Here is a 24656-nt window from a genome sequence, read left to right as displayed (position 1 = left end):
AAACAACCATCCTGTCTTTATGCATTACATATATCGCCGAAATCATTGAAGTCCTACATGAAAATGTGTAAGTCAAAATTAGAGAAAAGGTTTAAGTAATATTTTTAATTTTCTTCAAAATTTCATTTATTTTATTTTCAAGATCTGAAAGCTGGTGTCTTTTTTTTTTTGGGGGGGGGGGGGCATGGCTTTCTCCTTTGCACATGACAGAGGTTGTGTCAAATAAAAGTTGAGGCCGTTAGAGCAACTGAGAGGCTCTCAAGACAAGACCCCTAAACATGAACTAACCCAGTACCCCAGAGTGTACCTGATCAGTGCTATGGTACCCTGCCTCAGCATGGCCACATGTTATCTTCCAAGCACCAGTTGTGAAATTACCATACATGAGTTTCCAGAACACAAGTCTTGGAGAAATGAGATCAGGATGTCTCACGCTGTGGCTGGCAAACCTTAGTGACCTTTGTCAGATCTCTGTGACCTTTGAGCCACCCACTGCTTTGGAAACTGAAAAGGATGGGAGATATTCATCATCATCATCATCATCGTTTAACGTCCGCTTTCCATACTAGCATGGGTTGGACGGTTTAACTGGGGACTGGCAAGCTAGTAGGCTGCGCCAGGCCCAGTTTGATCTGGCAGTGTTTCTACAGCTGGATGCCCTTCCTAAGGCCAACCACTCCGTGAGTGTAGTGGGTGCTTTTTACATACCACCAGCACAGGTGCCAGACGAGTCTGGCAAACGGCCACAATCGGATGGTGCTTTTTATGTGCCACCGGCATAGGTGCCAGACGAGTCTGGCAAACGGCCACAATCGGATGGTGCTTTTTACGTGCCACCGGCACAGGTGCCAGACGAGTCTGGCAAACGGCCACAATCGGATGGTGCTTTCTATGTGTCACCAGCACGGAGGCCAGTCGGGGCGGCGCTGGTAACGGCCACGTTCGGATGGTTCTCTTACATGCCACCAGCACTGGTATCACAGCTACAATTCCATTGATGTTGATTGATTTCGATTTTGATTGTTCATAACTGGAATACCTTTGGTCATAGGTCTACTGGATCCAAACTGACCTGGGGCTATAAAAAAAAAATAGCAACAACAAAAACAGCAACAATAGTAAGCAGAGAATGAAGAAGAAGAACAACAACAACAAGAACAAATATTCAGATGAAGTTCTCATACTTGACTACGTCGTAGGTGTCAATGAGTGCCAAGAACTGGTTGGGGAAAGATATGGCATAGGAACAAAATGCTGCCAGTTCACCTTCATTCACTTGGTCTTTGAAGAATCCTTGAAGAACATAGAAACAAAAAAAAAAGAAAAACCAAAAATGCAATGTGTCAGAGATGAGATGAAGAAGTAGATGAAACAAAAAAGAAGAATGTAATGAAGAATAATGAAGAATATGTGTATTGGTAACGATTGTTGATTGTAGAATTACTGGACAATCAGATTAACCCTTTAGTGTTCAGATTACTCTGTTAAATGTAATACTTTTTCACTCAAATTGTTTTGAATTAATCCTTATTTCTTTACTACCCACAAGGGGCTAAACATAGAGGGGACAAACAAGGACAGACAAGCGGATTAAGTCGATTACATCGACCCCCAGTGCGTAACTGGTACTTAATTTATCGACCCCGAAAGGATGAAAGGCAAAGTCGACCTCGGCGGAATTTGAACTCAGAACGTAACGGCAGACGAAATACCTATTTCTTTACTACACACAAGGGGCTAATATAGAGGGGACAAACAAGGACAGACAAACGGATTAAGTCGATTACATCGACCCCCCCAGTGCGTAACTGGTACTTAATTTATCGACCCCGAAAAGATGAAAGGCAAAGTCGACCTCGGCGGAATTTGAACTCAGAACGTAACGGCAGACGAAATACCACAAAGCATTTCGCTCGGCGTGCTAACGATTCTGCCAGCTCACCACCCTTTTTGAATTAATCCTGGATCATCTTACAGCTTTGAGGTTTCAATTATGTGATTACTTATTTTTAGAGTGGCATTGTAGGTTAGGTGTGAGAGGCTAGACATCGCCAGTTTGAATATAAAACATGTAGAATATATTGGGCTGGATTTGGCCAGTTTAAACACTAAAGGGTTAAATGTCTTGTAGTATTCTGTTACGGCTGATTATGATGATGATAATTTTAAAGATGATGATAATTTAAAGATTATGATAATTTTATATCATCTTCATCATTTGTCTGTCTTCAATGGAAGGCATGGGTCGGACCAGCGTTTCCCAGCCAAGGTTCCACGAGAAAGGGTGAGATAATCTAATGCTAATTTCATGATCGTAACATCACTATACATCATCATCATCATCATCATTTAACGTCTGCTTTCCATGCTAGCATGGGTTGGACGGTTCAACTGGAGTCTGGGGAGCCCGAAGGCTGCACCAGGCCAGTCAGATCTGGCAGTGTTTCTACAGCTGGATGCCCTTCCTAACGCCAACCACTCCGAGAGTATAGTGGGTGATTTTATGTGCCACCGACACAGGTGCCAGACGAGGCTGGCGAACGGCCACGCTCGGATGGTGTTTTTATGTGCCACCGACACAGGTGCCAGACGAGGCTGACACAACATATTATTGGTTATTGTAATATAGACATTATCTTATTTAACCTATTATATTATCAATAAAATAGAACAACTACATATATATATATATATATATTTGGCTGATGAGAAATCACGCGCCTAGGTGGCATTAATATTCCAAACCGGTACCAGGTTGACCCATTTGAGGTAAGACATTATAATTGTTCACTGATATTTTTTCCTATCTTGTCTGTAATGGATTTGTGACTTTTCAGTGGTACAGAAGTATTTTTTGACTTCTATCATTAGCGATATAGGTACTCATGTAGTACCCTTGTGTATATATGTACATATATATATATATATATATATATATATGATATTTACCACGTGAACTATGATGAAAGACATATCAGAAAGATACGGTATATAATTATTTTTATGCAGGGGTTCCTTGAGACATGTAATTTATTTTAAGGGTCAGGCAAGGGCAAAAAAGTTGAGAAACACTGGTTTGGACAATATGTCAGGAGCTGAAGAGTTGGAGAACTGTGCCAAGCTCCAATGTCTGCTTCGATGTGATTTCTAAAATGGCTGCCATTAAAGTGATGTCATTTTTCATATGTGATGTGGTGGTGTTTCAAAATTTGACTTGTGCATATTAAATTTTCATTATGTCTTTTATATTGTATCAAAAATTCATGCATTTATTTGTAAAGTTAAGGAAGTTATTAAAAATTGAAACCCATCAGTGACTTTTGAAACACCATGTACAATTTACACTTTAATAACATCTTTCTCATTTACATTGCAGCTTACTTTTTTTTTCTTCCTATTTATATTCATAATTTAGAGTTATTCTTAGTCATAAACATAGAAGAATTTTAGTGTGACACTGAATTATGTTAAATGTGATCAGAAGTGGTTTATCTACTGATGACCTGCCTCTTATTCTCATGGACATGAAGAGAGACCAGATTGTTAAGCTTCACCAATGAAAAGACATTTATATGCTGCTTTGACAGTCAGTTTATTCAGAGTCCACTTGGTGAAATCAGTAATTGCATGATCAGCTAGCGAAGAGACCAGATTGTTAAGCTTCACCAATGAAAAGACATTTATATGTTGCTTTGACAGTCAGTTTATTCAGAGTCCACTTGGTGAAATCAGTAATTGCATGATCAGCTAGCGAAGAGAGACCAGATTGTTAAGCTTCACCAATGAAAAGACATTTATATGTTGCTTTGACAGTCAGTTTATTCAGAGTCCACTTGGTGAAATCAGTAATTGCATGATCAGCTGGCAAAAAATTACTGGATTCTAATACTCTTTTACTCTTTTACTTGTTTCAGTCATTTGACTGTGGCCATGCTGGAGCACCGCCTTTAGTCGAGCAAATGGTAGAATCCATTTTTTTTTTTTTTTTTGGTTTTGGGTTGCACTTGTAGACACATGTATGAATGTGTGTGTGTGATTGAAATACATAAGTTCTTCACTTAATCCCCATGTTTATGCATATTATGAGTGTAATTAAAATAATTAAGAAAAATACACTACCTAATTGATTACATAATCGAGACTGCCATTCCAAGCACAAACTAAGGAAATCTACTATTTCATCGGAATTGTTCTTCTTTAGAGTCTGAAGGAAGAAAGAAAAAGAAAGAATGAAACAATAAAAAATATAATAATGAAAAAATCAATCACTCCCCTAAGCTACTCCCTACCAAAAGAGTACAAAATAAATCTCCCTGACTATTACCATCAAGAGGGATACCGGAATGGACATAGCCAATCTGAAAGAAGCGGCCCAGGATAGAACTGACCGGAGGACACTGATCCATCGAGTAAGCGAGAGTCGACTTTGACTGCACGGATATATATATATATATATATATATATATCTTAAGCAGATCAGGCTGAAAATGTCGCTAGAAGCTAGGATCACCAAGCATAGATTGGACATATTTCGGTCATATTATGCGGAGAGAATCCCTGGAGAAGGACATCATGCTCGGAATGGTCAATGGCAAGAGAGGAAGAGGCCGACCAAGAACCCGCTGGCTTGACACCATCGAGAGTGATACCGGAATGGATATAGCCAATCTGAAAGAAGCGGCCCAGGATAGAACTGACCGGAGGACACTGATCCATCGAGTAACCGAGAGTCGACTTCGACTGAGCGGATAGATGGACCATTACCAATATAGTTGAAAATGACTCTTTTTAACCCTTTACTAAAAAAGGACAAAGTTACTCTTCTCAGTTCCCTGCCAAAAATGTAGGGGATACTTTCTCCTCTTTCCTGCTCCCCAAAACAAAAGAGGAATTGTCCATACAGTTACTCAATGACCTAGATACCTTTTATTTGTTTCAGTTACTCAACTGCAACCACACTGGGGCACTGCCTTGAAGGGTTTCAGTCAAACAAAACCACTTTTGGGCATATTGTTTTAAAGCCTAGCGCTAATTCTTTCGGCCTCTTTTAGCTGAGCTACTAAGTTACAGGGACACAAACAGACCAACACCAGTTGTCAAACAGTGCAGGGGGAACTAACACAGATACAAAGATACACACTTCTCTGTGTTTTCGTTGTTCGAAAAATAGTTTGAACTTCTATATTTTTGTTTTTATGTTTTCTGCCAGCCTAGGGCCATTTGCCAGCCTCCCCTGGCACGTAAAAAGCATCCACTACACTCATAGAGTGGTTGGCGTTAGGAAGGGCATCCAGCCGTAGAAACATTGCCAGATCAGACTGGGCCTGGTGCAGCCTTCTGGCTTCCCAGACCCCAGTCGAACCGTCCAACCCATGCCAGAATGGAAAGCGGATGATGAACGATGATACCTCACTGTGAAGCACTGCTTTAAAGGACACCCACGTTTTCACCAGACACTGTTTGGGCATGTAAATTAAAGTGAGTGGAAAAATTTTTTTAAGGTACATTTAAAGTACACTGAAGTACCAAATCACTTGTTAACGTGGTAACAATATGCTTGCTAACAAACCACATGGTTCCGGGTTCAGTCCCACTGCGTGGCATCTTGGGCAAGTGTCTTCTGCTATAGCCTCGGACCAACCAAAGCCTTGTGAGTGGATTTGGTAGATGGAAACTGAAAGAAGCCTGTCGTATATATGTATATATATATATATATATATATATATATATACATATATATATATGTTTGTGTGTGTATATGTTTGTGCGTCTGTGTTTGTCCCCGTAGCATTGCTTGACAACCGATGCTGGTGTGTTTACGTCGCCGTCACTTAGCGGTTCGGCAAAAGAGACCGATAGAATAAGTACTGGGCTTACAAAGAATAAGTCCCCCGGTCGATTTGCTCGACTAAAGGCGGTGCTCCAGCATGGCCGCAGTCAAATGACTGAAACAAGTAAAAGAGTAGATAGTGTAGCAGGCTTAAATAACAACAACAACTTTAAAATTAGAAAGAAAAACAGAAAGAAAAAGCAAGGAAAGCAAGCTGCCCTTACTCTGCTCTTAAGACTGCTGAGGTTAATGAAAGAGTTTACAAAAGCATGAGCGTGTGTTCCCTTCACAGGAATGTCAAAGAATTTCCCAGCCAATACATTACTGGTCCCATCAAAACCTAGAAAAAAAAGAAAACAAAAAGGGTAAAAAAAAAAATAGAAGTATAAAACAATACCATCATCATCATCATCTTCATAATTTCAATGTCTACTTTTCAAATGCTCACACAGATCAGATGGAATTCAGTGAGGAATATTTTCTTATTTCTTTACTGCCCACAAGGGGCTACACACAGAGGGGACAAACAAGGACAGACAAATGGATTAAGTCAATTGATTTTAATTTTTTTAAATTTAATTTAATTTTTATTGGCTCAAAAAGCAAAAGCAAGGCCATGTAGGGGGACAGGGAGTTATGTACAGGGAGGGTGGTCATACAAAGAGTTCAGGCCATTTCTGGTCAAGAGAGACTTTGAACCTAGCGGTCATTGGCATCTTCTCTATCCTGTCCGGCAGCTTATTCCACGGATTCGCAACCCGGATGGAGAAAGCCCTTCTCCTTCGATTGAGATGAAATCGTCGTAGATAGAGCTTTTCGGAGTGACCCCGCAGCCCCGCAGCTCTTTCGAGAGGTTACACTTTCCACTTATGATGTTGTGAGCGAGAATGAGATCAACCCCAGTACATAACTGGTATTTATTTAATCAACCCCGAAAGGATGAAAGGCAAAGTCGACCTCGGCGGAATTTGAACTCAGAACGTAGCGGCAGACAAAATACCTATTTCTTTACTGCCCACAAGGGGCTAAACACATAGAGGACAAACAAGACAGACGAATGGATTAAATCGATTATATCGACCCCATTATGTAACTGGTACTTATTTAATCAATCCCGAAAGGATGAAAGGCAAAGTCGACCTCAGCGGAATTTTAACTCAGAACGTAGCAGCAGACGAAATACCGCTAAGCATTTCGCCCGGCGTGCTAACGAATCTGCCAGTGAGGAATATTTTCTATACATATACATATATAATGGCTGTCCATCTGTAATTGAGGAAGACCCTCAAGACAAATTGCAGTAATTCTTTAATAATCAGGGAAAAATATAAAGGATCATGAGCACTGACAAATCTGTAGTGTGATGCAAATTGCTAGAAATAGCCATCAAATTCCCCTCAAAACACACACTATCATGCTAATGGTACATTGAATAATGTAGTTCTGGATACACCATTCCTGAAATATTTGTTGTGACCTGCTGTGCTTGAGGAGAACTATTGTGTCAAGTACATCAACATCAAAATAAATATCAAATGGAAATTGTAGTTGTGATACCTGTGCCGGTGGTATGTAAAAAGCACCATGCGAACGTGGCTGATGCCAGCGCCGCCTTGACTGGCTTCTGTGCCAGTGGCATGTAAATAGCACCATCCGACCGTGGCCGATGCTAGCGCCGCCTTGACTGGCTTCTGTGCCGGTGGCATGTAAAAAGCACCATCCGAAGGTGGCCGATGCCAGCGCCGCCTTGACTGGCTTCTGTGCCAGTGGCACGTAAAAAGCACCATCCGAACATGGCCAATGCCAGCTCCGCCTTGACTGGCTTCTGTGCCAGTGGCACGTAAAAAGCACCATCCGAACGTGGCCGATGCCAGCGCTGCCTTGACTGGCTTCTGTGCCAGTGGCACGTAAAAAGCATCCACTACACTCACGGAGTGGTTGGCATTAGGAAGGGCATCCAGCTGTAGAAACACTGCCAGATCAGACTGGAGCCTGGCGCAGCCTCCTAGCTTCCCAGAACCCGGTCGAACTGTCCAACCCATGCTAGCATGGAAAACTGATGTTAAACGACGACGATGATGATGATGATGACGACGATGACAATGATGATGATGATTGTGATGACAATGATGATGACGACGACGATGATGATGATGACGACGATGATGACGACAACAATGATGACGACGATGATGATGACGACAACAATAACGACGATGATGATGACGACAACAATGACGACGATGATGATGACGACAACAATGACGACGATGATGATGACGACAACAATGACGACGATGATGATGACGACGACAATGATGATGATGATGACGATGATGATGATGACAATGATGATGACGACGACGATGATGACGATGTTGATGACAATGATGATGACGACGACGATGATGATGACGTCGACGATGATGATGACGACAATGATGACGACAATGATGATGATGACGACAATGATGATGACGACAATGATGATGATGACGATGATGATGACGATTGTGATGATGATGATGATGATTATGACAGACAAATGCTGACAGTGATGATAACCTACCTCCCATGTAGCAGTATCGTGACGCAGACATACCCCCGTCTGGCCCCTGGGCCCTTCTCAGTCCAAACTCAAACAACTTCATATCGAAACCAGCAGCCAATCGGAAACGTACAGCATTGGTAGCGACCAGGCTGGAAATAGAAATCATAGGAGACATATTCATTAATACAAATTAATATAGGTGTAGGAGTGGCTGTGTGGTAAGTGGCTTGCTTACCAACCACATGGTTCCGGGTTCAGTCCCACTGCGTGGCGCCTTGGGCAAGTGTCTTCTGCTATAGCCTCGGGTCAACCAAAGCCTTGTGAGTGGATTTGGTAGACGGAAACTGAAAGAAGCCCATCATATATATATATATATATATATATATAGGCATTGGAGTGGCTGTGTGGTAAGTAGCTTGTTTACCGACCACATGGTTCCGGGTTCAGTCCCACTGCATGGCACCTTGGGCAAGTGTCTTCTACTATAGCCTCGGGCCGACCAAAGCCTCGTGAGTGGATTTGGTAGACGGAAACTGAAAGAAGCCCATCATATATATATATATATATATATATATAGGCATTGGAGTGGCTGTGTGGTAAGTAGCTTGTTTACCGACCACATGGTTCCGGGTTCAGTCCCACTGCATGGCACCTTGGGCAAGTGTCTTCTACTATAGCCTCGGGCCGACCAAAGCCTCGTGAGTGGATTTGGTAGACGGAAACTGAAAGAAGCCAGTCGTATATGTGTATATATATGTGTATGTGTATATGTTTGTGTGCCTGCTAGACAACATCGCTTGACAACTGATGCTGGTATGTTTACGTCCCCGTAACTTAGCAGTTCGGCAAAAGAGACCAATAGAATAAGTACTAGGCTTACAAAGAATAAGCACCGCCTTTAGTCGAGCAAATCGACCCCATGACTTCTTTGTAAGCCGAGTACTTATTCCATCGTTCTCATTTGCCGAACCGCTAAGTAACAGGGACGTAAACACACCAGCATCGGTTGTCAAGCGATGTTGGAGGGACAAACACAGACACACAAACATACATCTGAACACACACATATATACATATATACGACGGGCTTCTTTTCAGTTTCCGTCTACCAAATCCACCCATAAGGCTTTACTAGGCCCGAGGCTATAGTAGAAGACACTTGCCCAAGGTGCCACGCAGTGGGACTGAACCCGGAACTATGTGGTTGGTAACCAAGCTACTTACCACACAGCCACTTCTGCGCCTATGAGGGGAAAAAAAAAAAGGTGGGGCCAGTGAGTGATTTAAGGGAGACACAGCTGGATGAGTAATCATATAACTGTTCCTCTGGTTGCTTGATTTTTTTTAAAGCTACAAATTACATTAGGGGCTGGGTAGCAGTGTCCATGAGCAATACACTTCAGTTCATGTCGCCCCAGTCTACAGAGCTGTAAATAAGGACCAACCAACAAAATGGATTTTTAAGAGTCCTTCCCCTTCACCAGTGATCTATTTGTCCTTTACCTGAAACAAAAATAATAACAACATGTATTATTCTTTTGTTATTACCTTGCATAGTTAACCAAATTTAAGAAACACGTCTCCAGCAACTGAACAATAGGTAACGGCCCTTCGACTACAATGAGTGGTACCTTCGGAAACACTACCGTGCCTTCATCAATGGCCCAAAGAGTGACACTGTTCACATTCATGTTCTTCAGATACTCAAAGAATCCTGGGTTGGTTTGTTCAGGCAGGACAGTCTTCAAGTAGTCAATATCTAAAAAAAATTTTAAAAAGAGATAAACATTAAATTAAGCATTATGGCCCACAGTGAACAAGCTATGAAATGCTAAAAGATGGTTTGAACTCATGATGAGAGAGTTCATACTTTTTATAATATCATCATCATCATCCGTTTCTTTATTACCCACAAGGGGCTACACACAGAGGAGACAAACAAGGACAGACAAACGGATTAAGTCGATTACATCGACCCCAGTGCGTAACTGGTACTTAATTTATCGACCCCGAAAGGATGAAAGGCAAAGTCGACCTTGGCGGAATTTGAACTCAGAACGTAACAGCAGACGAAATACAGCTACGCATTTCGCCTGGCGTGCTAACGGTTCTGCCAGCTCGCCGCCTTCATCATCATCATCATCGTTTAACCTCCGCTTTCCATGCTAGCATGGGTTGGATGATTTTGACTGAGGGCTGGCGAACCAGATGGTTGCACCAGGCTCCAATCTTGATTTGGCAGAGTTTCTACAGCTGGATGCCCTTCCTAACGCCAACCACTCCGAGAGTGTAGTAAACACTCTCAGAGTGTTGTATATATTATAATATATACAAAAAACACTTGGTGCTGGTGTCACATAAAAAACACCCAGTACACTGTGCAGTGGTTGGCATTAGGAATGGCATCTTGTTAAAGAAACCACATGGCGGAATTTGGACCCAGAATGTTGCTGAGACCCTCTTCGGTCATGACTGACAGTGGGATTGAACCAAGAAAGTTACCCTCCAAGGCACAAGTCTGGGCAAGGTTGTTTACGGAAGACCAGCAGTCGCCCATGCATACCGGCAACCCCTTCTCTATGCTACTGATGTTATTCAAGGGAAAGGCAAAGGGGCCGATACAGCTTGGCACCTGTGACGTCGCAACTCATTTCTACAGCTGAGTGAACTGGAGCAACGTGAAATAAAGTGTCTTGCTCAAGAACACAACACACAGCCCGGTCTGGGATTCAAACTTACAACCTTACAATCGTAAGCTCGACGCCCTAACCACTGAGCCATGTGCCTGCACATAATGTAAAGATGGCCAAAATGCTGCTAAGCATTGTGCCCGGTGTGCTAACGATTCTGCCAACTAACCACCCTAATAATAATAATAATAATAATAATAATAATAATAATAATTAATTCTTTTTATTGGCCACAAGGGCTGACAAACATGATTGGAAAACATAAAGGGACAAAACAGGATGAAAAGTTACAAAGGGTTTTGTCCGTTTGTGAAAAAATCGTGTAAAAACAGTGTAACAATCAAATAATATAACAACGAAAAAGGCGTTACGAAAAGTTCCTGGTGGAAAATCCCATAAAAGCCAACGGGAGCCTGGTCAAAAGGTGGGTAGAGAGCCCCTTTCTCCTTTTCAATTACAGGCGAAACCTCAGAATCGGTCCATTTATACTGGCCATTCTTGCACAATTCACCCACCTTTCAGAAAACTAATAATAATAATAATAATCCTTTCTACTAAAGGTACAAGGCCTGAAATTTGGGAGGGGCAGTAGTCATTTATACCAACCTCAGAGTCCAACTGGCAGTTATTTCATCGACCCTGAAAGGCAAAGTTGACCTTGGTGGAATTTAAACTCAACTTAACCCTTTAGTATTTAAACTGGCCATATCCGGCCAAAATATTTAATCTGTTTTATGTTCAAACTGACCAGATCCAGGCTCTCACACCTACCCTACAATGTTATTCTACATTAAGTAATTACACCATCAACATCTTGAAGATATGAGATAATGCATGATTAATTCAAATCAATGGGAATCAATAAGCATTATGTTTGATTGAATAATCTGAACACTAAAGGGTTAAAGACGGGTGACATCCTGCTACATATTTTGCCCAGCATGCTAACATCCTGCCAGCTTGCCGCCTCAATAACAATAATAAAAATAACAATAATAATAATCCTGGAGCTGCCTCTGTACTTACCACTATCTGTGAAGTGGAACTTTTCAAGAAATCTAACACACTCTTCAAGGCCAGCGAAAATGGTGAATTCTCCGTGGAAAGGGTTTTTGCGAAAGTACAAATCAAAGCAGGCGATATCTTTTTCTTTTCCACACAACCAGTATGAGTAAGCCATCGTGATCTGGTAGAGATCTGGAAATAGAGGACATTAAGGATAAGAAAAGAACTAAAGCAACAACTAAAACAGCAATAATAATAATAACAATACTCTTTTACTTGTTTCAGTCATTTGACTGCGGCCATGCTGGAGCACCGCCTTTAGTCGAGCAAATCGACCCCGGGACATATTCTTTGTAAGCCCAGTACTTATTCTATCGGTCTCTTTTTGCCGAACCGCTAAGTGACGGGGACGTAAACACACCAGCATCGGTTGTCAAGCGATGCTAGGGGGGACAAACACAGACACACAAACACACACACATATATATATATATGACGGGCTTCTTTCAGTTTCCATCTACCAAATCCACTCACAAGGCTTTGGTCGGCCCGAGGCTATAGTAGAAGACACTTGCCCAAGATGCCACACAGTGGGATTGAACCCGGAACCATGTGGTTGGTAGGCAAGCTACTTACCACACATATACACTCCTACGCACATATACACATACACAAACACATGCACCTCCATGTCAGCTACATGTGCACTTGTACCTTACCTTACCTTCGCTACATAAGGCTACATCAATATGAATATTTTAAAATATGCACACGTTTTCATTACACATGCCTACACATATTGCAAAAACAGCTGTGACCTTGTAAAAATGTATACACAATGTTTTGAGACAGGAGTAACAAAACAAGAGACAACCGCCCCACGACCACGACCACCACACCTCTCCATTTCCACTCTAGCTACTACCAGCCATTGTCACTGACATACATACAACACCTCCCCCAAAACATCTGACACCCTCCTTCACCACATCTACATTCAACAAGTCAACAAATCCACACCAAACAGCACATTAAAACTCATTCTATTACTTGCTTTTTTTTTTGTTCTAGTCTTTTTTTTTTATGCAGCAGGCATCTCTGATTACTGTTTTCTCAGCTGGTCTTTTAAAGTTATTGCACCCGTCAGAGTTCATTCACCATAACTCAATATATTTCTCTTGTCATTCTAAGAATCTGTAGTGACAATCAGACTACACTTCACAAAGGAGGTGTAATAACACGGAAACATGACTTGGGTTATCCCTATACAACCAAACATCAAAACCACTCAACATTGCATTTTATTTCTAACTAGCACTATTAGTGCTAGTGTATGCATATACAGCTGCGTGCGTGCGCACATACACGCGAGTACTGTCCAGATCTCCGACCAATCACATACAGCTAGCTGGCATTCAATTGGCGTATCAAGTTTCGGGCATTTTGATTGGGTTTTTGGATAGAAAATTCACAAAAAAATTACTTCTACTGATTTTTTTTAATGGCTTTGCGGGGTGACTGGGGAAATGTAAAGATGTGCACGACCACCCTTGGATGGTTTTGAATGACCATAGAAAGTGCAAGCCCTCTAACTGAAAAATTGTGGATTTGTATAAAGGACACACACACAGACATTTTGCTGTTTATATATAGAGAGATTTGCGGGGTGACTGGGGAAATGTAAAGATGTGCACGACCACCTTTGGACGGTTTTGAATGACCATAGAAAGTGCAAGCCCTCTAACTGAAAAATTGTGGATTTGTATAAAGGAGACGCACACACACAGACAGAGATTTTGCCGTTTATGTATATAGAGATTAACCATATTAAGGATTTAAGGGAATGACTCCCTTGTCATTTTTGACCAGAATTAGTCATTAAGATAATGATTTATTTTTCCTCTTAAGCCTATGAAATAATTATTATTTTAACATCCATTTTTCCATGCTTGCAGGGAATTTCTTGAGGTAGTTTTTCTACAGCCAGTGAAATTAAATTTAAATGTTGAAGTGAATCTAATGGTTTTTGTGTGTTCCTTAAATGGCTTATAAACACGTTCCACGCTGCAATTGTTTTTGTTCCAGCACACGATCTCAGACCAGGTCACTTGCTATGCAAGTACATCTCCGTATCTTTCATTTTCGTTAACCAGTTATTTCTTAACACTTCTGTTTTAGTTAACATTTTGCCTGTCCAAAGTATTTTCATAAGTTTGCCTCAAACATCCATTCTTGTTTCCAGATTTTTAGTAGCCATGCTGGAGCACCGCCTTTAGTCGATCAAATCAACCCCAGGACTTATTCTTTGTAAGCCTAGTACTTATTTTATCGGTCTCTTTTTGCCGAACCGCTAAGTAGTGGGGACGTAAACACACCAGCATCGGTTGTCAAGCAATGCTAGGGGGACAAACACAGACACACAAACACACACACACACGCATATGCATATATATATATATATATATATACATATATACGACGGGCTTCTTTCAGTTTCCATCTACCAAATCCACTCACATGGCTTTGGTCGGCCCGAGGCTATAGTAGAAGACACTTCCCCAAGGTGCCACGCAGTGGGACTGAACCCGGAACCATGTGGTTCGTAAGCAAGCTACTTACCATACAGCCACTCCTGCTGATGTGCGGTAGCTGGCAATGTAACGTAGTGTCGTATTGCCGAAGAAATATTGTCATTTTTCCATTGGTTAATATAACTGCGCAGGAGTGACTGTGTGGTAAGTAGCTTGCTAACCAACCACATGGTTCTGGGTTCAGTCCCACTGCGTGGCATCTTTGGGCAAGTGTCTTCTGCTATAGCCCCGGGCCGACCAATGCCTTGTGAGTGGATTTGGTAGACGGAAACTGAAAGAAGCCCGCCGTATATATGTATATATATATATATATGTATTTGTGTATATGTATGTGTGTGTGTGTGTTTGTCACCCCAACATCGCTTGACAACCGATGCTGGTGTGTTTATGTCCCAGTCACTTAGCGGTTTGGCAAAAGACACCGATAGAATAAGTACTGGGCTTACAAAGAATAAGTCCTGGGGTCGATTTGCTCGACTAAAGGCGGTGCTCCAGCATGGCTGCAGTCAAATGACTGAAACAAGTAAAAGAGTAAAGAGTATAAGGATACTAAAAGTTACTTAAAGAATATATGTATGTGATTTCGATTCTTTAAAGTCAAGTTGAGCAGTTATATTAACCAAAGGAAAAACAACAATAATATTTCTTCGGCAATACGACACTACGTTACATTGCCAGCTACTGCACATTGGTGCGTTATTTTGAAATGGCGACTTGCTACAAAAGCTTTGTTTTCATAAGTCTCATGTTACTCTGGTTGTTGAAAAAAAATTGGGAATGCGTATCATATATGATACAAGGACGCCAGTGAAATATGTCTTATGTATTACATGCGATCAAATTCGATGACTGGCATCCGTGCTAGCGGAGCGCTAAGAGTACCATCCGAGCGTGATCGTTGCCAGAGAAACAAACTGGCTTCCATACTGGTGGCATATAAAATGCACCATTCGAGTGTGATCGTTACCTGCATCGCCTTACTGGCACTTGTGCTAGTGGCACATGAAAAAAAAATTCGAGCGAGGTCGTTGCCAGTGCCGCTGGACTGGCTCCTGTGCAGGTGGCACATAAAAAGCACCATTTGAGCGTGGCCGTAGCTAGTATTGCCTGACTGGACCTCTCGGAGTGGTTGGCGTTAGGAAGGGCATCCAGCTGTAGAAACTCTGCCAGATCAGATTGGAGTCTGGTGCAGCCATCTGTTTCGCCAGACCTCAATCAAATTGTCCAACCCATGCTAGCATGGAAAACAGATGTTAAACGATGATGATGATGATGATGATGATGATGATGGTGATCACACAGTGTTATAAAAAAATTCAGGGAGTTTTCTTCCTGTTTTGAATTCAAAATATCAATGTGGCTGTGTGGCAAGTAGCTTGCTAACCAACCACATGGTTCCGGGTTCAGTCCCACTGCGTGGCATCTTGGGCAAGTGTCTTCTGCTATAGCCCCAGGCCGACCAATGCCTTGTGAATGGATTTGGTAGACGGAAACTGAAAGAAGCCCGTCGTATATATGTATATATATATATATATGTGTGTTTGTGTGTGTTTGTGTGTCTGTGTTTGTCCCCCTAGCATTGCTTGACAACCGATGCTGGAGTGTTTACGTCCCTGTCACTTAGCGGTTCGGCAAAAGAGACCGATAGAATAAGTATTAGGCTTACAAAGAATAAGTCCCGGGGTCGAGTTGCTCGACTAAAGGCGGTGCTCCAGCATGGCCGCAGTCAAATGACTGAAACAAGTAAAAGAGTAAAGAGTATTTCACAGAGATTTATGGTAACCATGGTAACTAGATCACATGATGTCATTACACCATGCTTCTACGTACATTCTGGAATTTTAGTGCTGGTTTACGGTCTTTCGCTGTTTTTCTTTGCTGGTTACTATGGAAACCAGAATGGGTCAGTGAAGCAGTTACGGTGAGAAAGAATCGTAACTGTTACCGTGACAACGCTACTATGCAAATCAAATCGAGTTGTGTGACCCACAGCATCAAAGGCTGCTACAACTGCATGTGACCCACAAACAACAACCTGTTGCTATAACGACATCACCATGGAAACCTAACAGAGACAGCAATGACAATTAATGAGACAAACCCTAATTAACCTGCAATCACAACACAGCTATGCAAATAAAACTGTCATGTGACTGCCATTAACAATAGAGCTATGCAAATAAAGTCATGTGACCGCACTGATTTATGTAAATTAAGTCAGAGGTCACATGACAGTTTCAATTACATAATATTACAATGGTAATGTTCGTCAATTTGGTCACATGACAGCTTATGTAAATAAAACTGCCATTTGATCACATTGACAAATCTAATTACCACTGCAAGTTTACGTAATTAAAACTGTCATGTGACTACACTGACAAACATAATGGTTGTCATAACAACAGAAAGTTGGTGTACTTAAACAGTTGTTTGGCAATGGAAGAGTCTATATCAAGTCAAATCAATCAAATTACATCGACCCCAGTAACTGGTACTTAATTTATCAACCGCGAAAGGATGAAAGGCAAAGCCGACCTCGCCGGAATTTGAACTCAGAACGTAACGGCAGACGAAATACGGCTACGCATCTCGCCCGGCATGCTAACGTTTCTGCCAGAGAGCTAATAATAAATATTTCTAATACACCTTGAAAATACTTCCCTACAACATACACACATTCTTAAGGAATCAGATATCTTAATAGCATTGTGAAGTGAAAAGGGGTCGATGACAGCGGGGTGAGTATAGACATAGTGTGTCTACAGCAGACACAGGGTACCTGATGCTATCTATTCAATAGGGTTAGTCGGTCAAGCCTTGCTAAGTTAAACACCTTTATCAATCAGGCCACTTGATTAAGGGAGAAATGTTTATCTACAGCTTGTTCTAATAACGAAGATAAACTGTGGTATGTGAGGGAGCCTCTGCATGGTTATTTGACCTGTTAGAAATAACACCAAAATTTCCCTCTCAAACCATCCGAACGTGACCGTAGCCAGTACCGCATCGACTGGCCTCCGTGCTGTGGGCACGTAACAAACAACATCCGAGCGTGACCGTTCGCCAGCCTCGTCTGGCACCTGTGTCGGTGGCACATAAAAACACCATCCGAGCGTGGCCGTGTGCCAGCCTCGTCTGGCACCTGTGTCGGTGGCACATAAAATCACCCACTACACTCTCGGAGTGGTTGGCGTTAGGAAGGGCATCCAGCTGTAGAAACACTGCCAGATCTGACTGGCCTGGTGCAGCCTTCGAGCTTGCCAGACCCCAGTTGAACCGTCCAACCCATGCTAGCATGGAAAGCGGATGTTAAACGATGATGATGATGATGATGAAACTGCTTATCAGCATCATCATCGTTTAACGTCTGCTTTCCATGCTAGCATGGGTTGGACAGTTCAACTGGGGACTGGGATACCCGAAGGCTGCACCAGGCCAGTCAGATCTGGCAGTGTTTCTACAGCTGGATGCTCTTCCTAACACCAACCACTCCGTGAGTGTAGTGGGTGCTTTTTACGTGCCACCGACACAGGTGCCAGACGACGCTGGCGAACGGCTACGCTCGGATGGTGCTTTTTACGTGCCACCGGCACGGAGGCCAGGCGAGGCTGGCAATGGCCATGATCGGATGGTGTTTATTACGTGCCACCTGCACGGAAGCCAGTCGATGCGGTGCTGGCTATGGCCACATTCGGATGGCTCTCCTACGTGCCAACGGCACTGGTATCACAACTACAAATTCCATTGATGTTGATCGATAAAATAAAAAAAAAAACAAGAGAAGGACAAATTGTATCATATAGTCTTAGGTGATGATGGATGGAAGCACTCCGTCGGTTACGACGACGAGGATTCCGGTTGATCCGATCAACGGAACAGCCTGCTCGTGAAATTAACGTGTAAGTGGCTGAGCACTCCACAGACACGTGTACCCTTAACGTAGTTCTTGGGGATATTCAGCGTGACAGAGAGAGTGACAAGGTCGGCCCCTTCAAATACAGGTACAACAGAAACAGAAAGAAAGAGTGAGAGAGAAAGTTGTGGTGAAAGAGTACAGCAGGGATCACCACCATCCCCTGCCGGAGCCTCGTGGAGCTTTAGGTGTTTTCGCTCAATAAACACTCACAACACCCGGTCTGGGAATCGGAACCGCGATCCTACGACCGCGAGTCTGCTGCACTAACCACCGGGCCAATGCGCCTCCACAGTCTTAGGTACACTGTGTAGGAAAGGAGGATTGTAAATTCATGGCTGGAACAAATTTTATCATAGCTGCACAACTAAATATAATCAACCACACAACTGAAGCCATTGCTAATTAAAGTATCAACTCAAAGTTTCTCTGGGGCCCCTTCACGAAGTTTCCCTATAGACTCTGATTAGAGTCTTGCTGACCACAGCTGATATTATACAAGATTGTGGACTAGTGGTTAGGATTCCTGGCTTTCACCAAGGCGGCCAGGGTTCGATTCCCGGCATAGGAACAGCATTTCTGTTAAGGCGGCGAGCTGACAGAAACGTAGCATGCCAGGCGAAATGCGTAGCCATATTTCGTCTGCCGTTACGTTCTGAGTTCAAATTCCGCCAAGGTCGGCTTTGCCTTTCATCCTTTCGGAGTCAATAAATTAAGTACCAGTTATGCACTGGGGTCGATATAATCGACTTAATCTGTTTGTCTGTCCTTGTTTGTCCCCTCTGTGTTTAGCCCCTTGTGGATAGTAAAGAAATAGATATTATACAAGATTTGGTGTAGCCTAAATCTTGTAGAGAATTAATGATACTAGGATTCCTGGCTTTCACCAAGGCGGCCCGGGTTCGATTCCCGGCATAGGAACAGCATTTCTGTTAAGGCGGCGAGCTGACAGAAACGTAGCATGCCAGGCGAAATGCGTAGCCATATTTCGTCTGCCGTTACGTTCTGAGTTCAAATTCCGCCAAGGTCGGCTTTGCCTTTCATCCTTTCGGAGTCAATAAATTAAGTACCAGTTATGCACTGGGGTCGATATAATCGACTTAATCTGTTTGTCTGTCCTTGTTTGTCCCCTCTGTGTTTAGCCCCTTGTGGATAGTAAAGAAATAGATATTATACAAGATTTGGTGTAGCCTAAATCTTGTAGAGAATTAATGATACTAGGATTCCTGGCTTTCACCAAGGCGGCCCGGGTTCGATTCCCGGCATGGGAACGGCATTTCTGTTAAGGCGGCGAGCTGGCAGAAACATTAGCACGACAGGTGAAATGCGTAGCCGTATTTCGTCTGCCGTTACGTTCTGAGTTCAAATTCCGCCGAGGTCGACTTTGCCTTTCATCCTTTCAGGGTCGATTAAATAAGTACCAGTTGCGTACTGGGGTCGATATAATCGACTTAATCTGTTTGTCTGTCCTTGTTTGTCCTCTCTGTGTTTAGCCCCTCGTGGGTAGTAAAGAAATAGATATTATACAAGATTTGGTGTAGCCTAACTCTTGTAGAGAATTAATGATACCAGAGGACAGTGGTTCAGTAGTGGTATATTAGCCCTTTCGTTACCAACCCGGCTGAAACCAGTACAAATGTCTTGTTTTCGTAAGTTTTGAATTAAAATCTTCCACCAAACCTTAGTCACAATTTATGTTTCTAACACTAGCTTAAGGATAACTAAGTTATTTTACTAAATCCTTTGTTATATTTAAAATTAATTGAAAGAAACACAGAGCATCTCAACAGAAATAGGGTAACAAAAGGGTTAAAGTCACTTATTTTTAACCCTTTTTATACCCACCCGGCCAAAACTGCCTCTGGCTCTGATTACAAATGTCTTGTTTTCAAAAGTTCTGAATTAAAATCTTCCACCAAACCTTAGTCACAATTTATGTTCCTAACACTAGCTCAATGATAACTAAGATATTTTACTAAATTCTTTGATATATTTAAAGTAACTGAAAGAAACACAGAGCATCTCAAAGTAAATACAGTAATGAAAGGGTTAATGTGATAACACTCAAGAAGAGTAATTCAATGTTTATATAATGATAAAACACTACTGGACTGTTGACCCACATTGGTGTAGTAAGTACCACTAAAAATCTTAATATTTTAACATAACACCGGAGGATTGTAGTTTAGCCTTGGTGTATTAGTGATACCATCGTGACTAGCAGATTGTTGTACAGTCTTGGTAGTTAATGCAGAGGTTCTCATCAGAGTCCATATAAGATTTTTCAGGGTTCGCACAAGCAAAATAGTAAACTGGCTATTCACAGTACTATCTTAATCCTTTAGCATTCAGCTTACTGTTAAATGTAATGCATGAAAAGTGAACATTAAATGATGAGGATGATGATGATATATATCATCATCATCATCGTTTAACGTCCGCTTTCTATGCTAGCATGGGTTGGACGGTTCAACTGGGGTCTGGGGAGCCCGAAGGCTGCACCAGGCCAGTCAGATCTGGCAGTGTTTCTACAGCTGGATGCCCTTCCTAACGCCAACCACTCCGAGAGTGTAGTGGGTGATTTTATGTGCCACCGACACAGGTGCCAGACGAGGCTGGTGAACGGCCACGCTCGGATGGTGTTTTTTATGTGCCACTGACACAGGTGCCAGACGAGGCTGGCAGACGGCCACGCTCGGATGGTATTTTTTATGTGCCACCGACACAGGTGCCAGACGAGGCTGGCGAACGGCCACGCTCAGATGGTATTTTTTATGTGCCACTGACACAGGTGCCAGACGAGGCTGGCAGACGGCCACGCTCGGATGGTGTTTTTTATGTGCCACCGACACAGGTGCCAGACGAGGCTGGCGAACGGCCACGATTGGATGGTGTTTGTTACGTGCCCACAGCACAGAGGCCAGTCGATGCGGTACTGGCTACGGCCACGTTCGGTTGGTTTTCTTATGTGCCACCGGCACTGGTACCACAAAGATACAAATTCCATTGATGTTCATCTATTTTGATTTGGTTATATATATATATTGAATGATATGCATGTGGAAAATCACAGGACTTTAAGTTTCTGAGTTAACAATATGATTGTTGCACTTCATGTGTCACAAGCCCGGTGCCCTTACCTTATTTTGCAGACACAGAAACTTCAAGTCCTGTATGTGAGTCTCCATAACTATGTCATTCAATGCATATATCACTCTATTACTAATGATATTGAGGTCTACCCCTCTCATCATCACCGTTTAACATCCGCTTTCCATGTCTCTGTAGAATTTTCTTTCTACTAAAAGCATAGTCATGGTAACAGCATGTCACCATTTGTAGGCAATTCCCAACTTCTAGCGGATGGTCCCACCACTTTGCGTCACTCAGGCGACAACCCTCCAACCCATGGGTCTGTTTGGGTAGTCATTGGTGTTGAGGGTTCTATGGTGTTGGAGTGAAAATACTACCTCAACTTATTTTACTTGTCTTTTACACAGGGCTGTGGAGTCAAAACAAAAAACTTCAACTCGACTCTGACTCCGATGCCGACTCCTCTTAAAGTAATTGTGGTCTACATATCACATAAAGCATGCGCTTGTACTTTGAGTAGGCCTATATGTTATAACTGGTTTGGAAATTGCAGATGAGTTACCAGTGCCGGTGGCATGTAAGAGAACCTTCCGTTTCGCGACCATTGCCAGCGCCGCCCCGACTGGCCTCGTGCCGGTGGCACGTAAAAAGCACCATCCGTTCGTGTCCGTTGCCAGCCTTGCCTGGCCCTCGTGCCGGTGGCACATAAAAGGCACCATCCGTTCGTGGCCGTTTGCCAGCTCTGTCTGGCACCTGTGCGGGTGGCACGTAAAAAGCACCCACTACACTCACGGAGTGGTTGGCGTTAGGAAGGGCATCCAGCCATAGAAACACTGCCAGATTTGACTGGGCCTGATGAAGCCTTCTGGCTTCACAGACCCCAGTAGAACTGTCCAACCCATGCTAGCATGGAAAACGGACGCTAAACGATGATGATGATGATGATGAAAGATATTGTAAGTCGGAATAGTTTTACTGACTCTGGCCCCAGCTGCCCCTTAATTGCTTACGACTCCGACTCCACAGCCCTGCTTTTACAACACAGAGAGGAAATGTTGGGGCTATTCTTTAGCATGGCAGTCCCTCACAAAGACCTTATCAGCATAAGGCCTGGAATTTTGTGAAGGAGGGGCTAGTCAATTACATCGACCCCAGTTCAAATCCTAATGAGGTTGACCTTGGCCTTGGAAATGTCGGGGATATTCTTTAGCATGCCAGTCCCTCACAAAGGCCTTATCAGCATAAGGCCTGGAATTTTGCGAAGGAGGGGCTAGTCAATTACATCGACCCCAGCGCTCAACTGGTGCTTTTTATTACTGACCCTGAAAGGACGAAAGGCAAACATGACCTTTGAAAGAGTGCCGAGTTGAAAGAAATATCGGAAAGCATTTCTATTTCTGATGCTTTAATGACTCTGCGAGCTTGCTGCCCTATCAATAATAAATTTCTTTTACCGAAAGCAGCATACAAAGGCAACATAGAAAGGAACACAATGAACAGTAAGAGAGTAGAGGTTTATCTCTCTCTATATATAAACGGCAGTTTGTCTGTGTGTGTGTTTCTGTGTGTCTGTTTGGTTGTACCCTCACCCTGACCACGGCTTTCAACCGATTCTGATGAAACTTGACACACACATAGCCCAATGTCATAATTCAAAACTAACGCAGCGAAAATTTTGAAAAGTTCCCCCAGTTCTGAAAAAAATCGATAAATTCGACATGGGGTCGAGAATCAGAAACACAAACCGTCTAGGGGACGCAACTCCACCTTTTTTAACTCCCCCCAAAAAATTTACCATCATTTTTTTCCCATTTTTTTGCTACTTTTGGCTATAACTCTCTAAAAATGCTTTATAGTTATTTCCCTTACAAACCTGAGCAACGCCGGGCGATACTGCTAGTTAATAATAAATTTCTTTTACTGGAAGCAGTATACAAAGGCAATACAGAAAGGAACACAATGAACAATAAGAGCGTAGAGGTTTATATTGAATTAAAGCATTAACGAGATTAATGAACAGAAGCACTAATAAAGAGACGTTAATTAACAGCTAACAATACACAACACATATCAATAACAGTGCGGAACAATGAGCATGAAGTCTCCAATCTTTGGGAGATGGATGTAGTTGCTTGAATTAATCCCAATATATGACTGGTACTTTAATTCTAGCTCTGTCCCTCGCTGTATGTTAAGGAAGAAGGCCATGGTCAACCTCATTAGGATTTGAACTCACATGGTTAGAAGAATGTAACTAAATAGGCGCAGGAGTGGCTGTGTGGTAAGTAGCTTGTTTACCAACCACATGGTTCCGGGTTCAGTCCCACTGCGTGGCACCTTGGGCAAGTGTCTTCTACTATAGCCTCGGGCCGACCAAAGCCTTGTGAGTGGATTTGGCAGACGGAAACTGAAAGAAGCCCGTCGTATATATGTATATATATATATGTATGTGTGTGTATGTGTTTGTGTGTCTGTGTTTGTCCCCCAGCATTGCTTGACAACCGATGCTAGTGTGTCCCCGTCATTTAGCGGTTCAGCAAAAGAGACCGATAGAATAAGTACTGGGCTTACAAAGAATAAGTCCCGGGGTCGAGTTGCTCAATTAAAGGTGGTGCTCCAGCATGGCCGCAGTCAAATGACTGAAACGAGTAAAAGAGAGTAAAATACATTAACCCTTCTTTTGCTCTTCCCTCTGGCTAGGTAACCAAGCATCTTTTTTACATCAGCATACCTGTTTCTGTCATCTTTCTTGTTACCTCTCTCAACCCCTTTCTCTTCCTGGGTAACCATGTACCCCCTCTACAGCAAGACACCCGTTTCTGCCTCTCTGTCACACTCTGGCCTTTCATCATCTGAGATAAGATCACCTCCTCCAATGCCCCCCCCCCTCTCAAAATTCCGAGTCGACCTTGCTGGTGCCATGTAAAAAGCATCGAGTCCACACTACGAAATGGTTGACATTTATTTGGAGGGGTGTGCA

At 42.7% G+C, this 24656-nt stretch overlaps 1 protein-coding gene across 5 annotated transcripts in view; it reads right to left on the bottom strand.

Moving 5' to 3' along the window:
* The window catches only part of LOC115223842 (nicotinate phosphoribosyltransferase), a 97921-nt gene that overhangs the window by 51632 nt on the left and 21633 nt on the right, over positions 1-24656 (bottom strand). For all 5 annotated transcript variants that reach the window (XR_005003729.1, XM_036513059.1, XM_036513062.1 and 2 more), the window contains 6 exons: positions 12098-12268; positions 9930-10140; positions 8400-8530; positions 6055-6170; positions 4120-4204; positions 1185-1293 (listed from right to left, as the gene is read on the bottom strand). Coding sequence is in view for 4 of the 5 variants with exons in the window: in XM_036513059.1 (XP_036368952.1) it covers positions 1185-1293; positions 4120-4204; positions 6055-6170; positions 8400-8530; positions 9930-10140; positions 12098-12268 (823 nt within the window). In the remaining variant the exon portion in view is untranslated. The remainder of the gene's footprint in view (positions 1-1184; positions 1294-4119; positions 4205-6054; positions 6171-8399; positions 8531-9929; positions 10141-12097; positions 12269-24656) is intronic.

Source organism: Octopus sinensis, linkage group LG24 (genome assembly GCF_006345805.1).
Source record: "Octopus sinensis linkage group LG24, ASM634580v1, whole genome shotgun sequence".
Taxonomy (NCBI): domain Eukaryota; kingdom Metazoa; phylum Mollusca; class Cephalopoda; order Octopoda; family Octopodidae; genus Octopus; species Octopus sinensis.
Note: the sequence above shows the minus strand (reverse complement) of the source record. Positions and strands in the feature narration are given on the sequence as shown.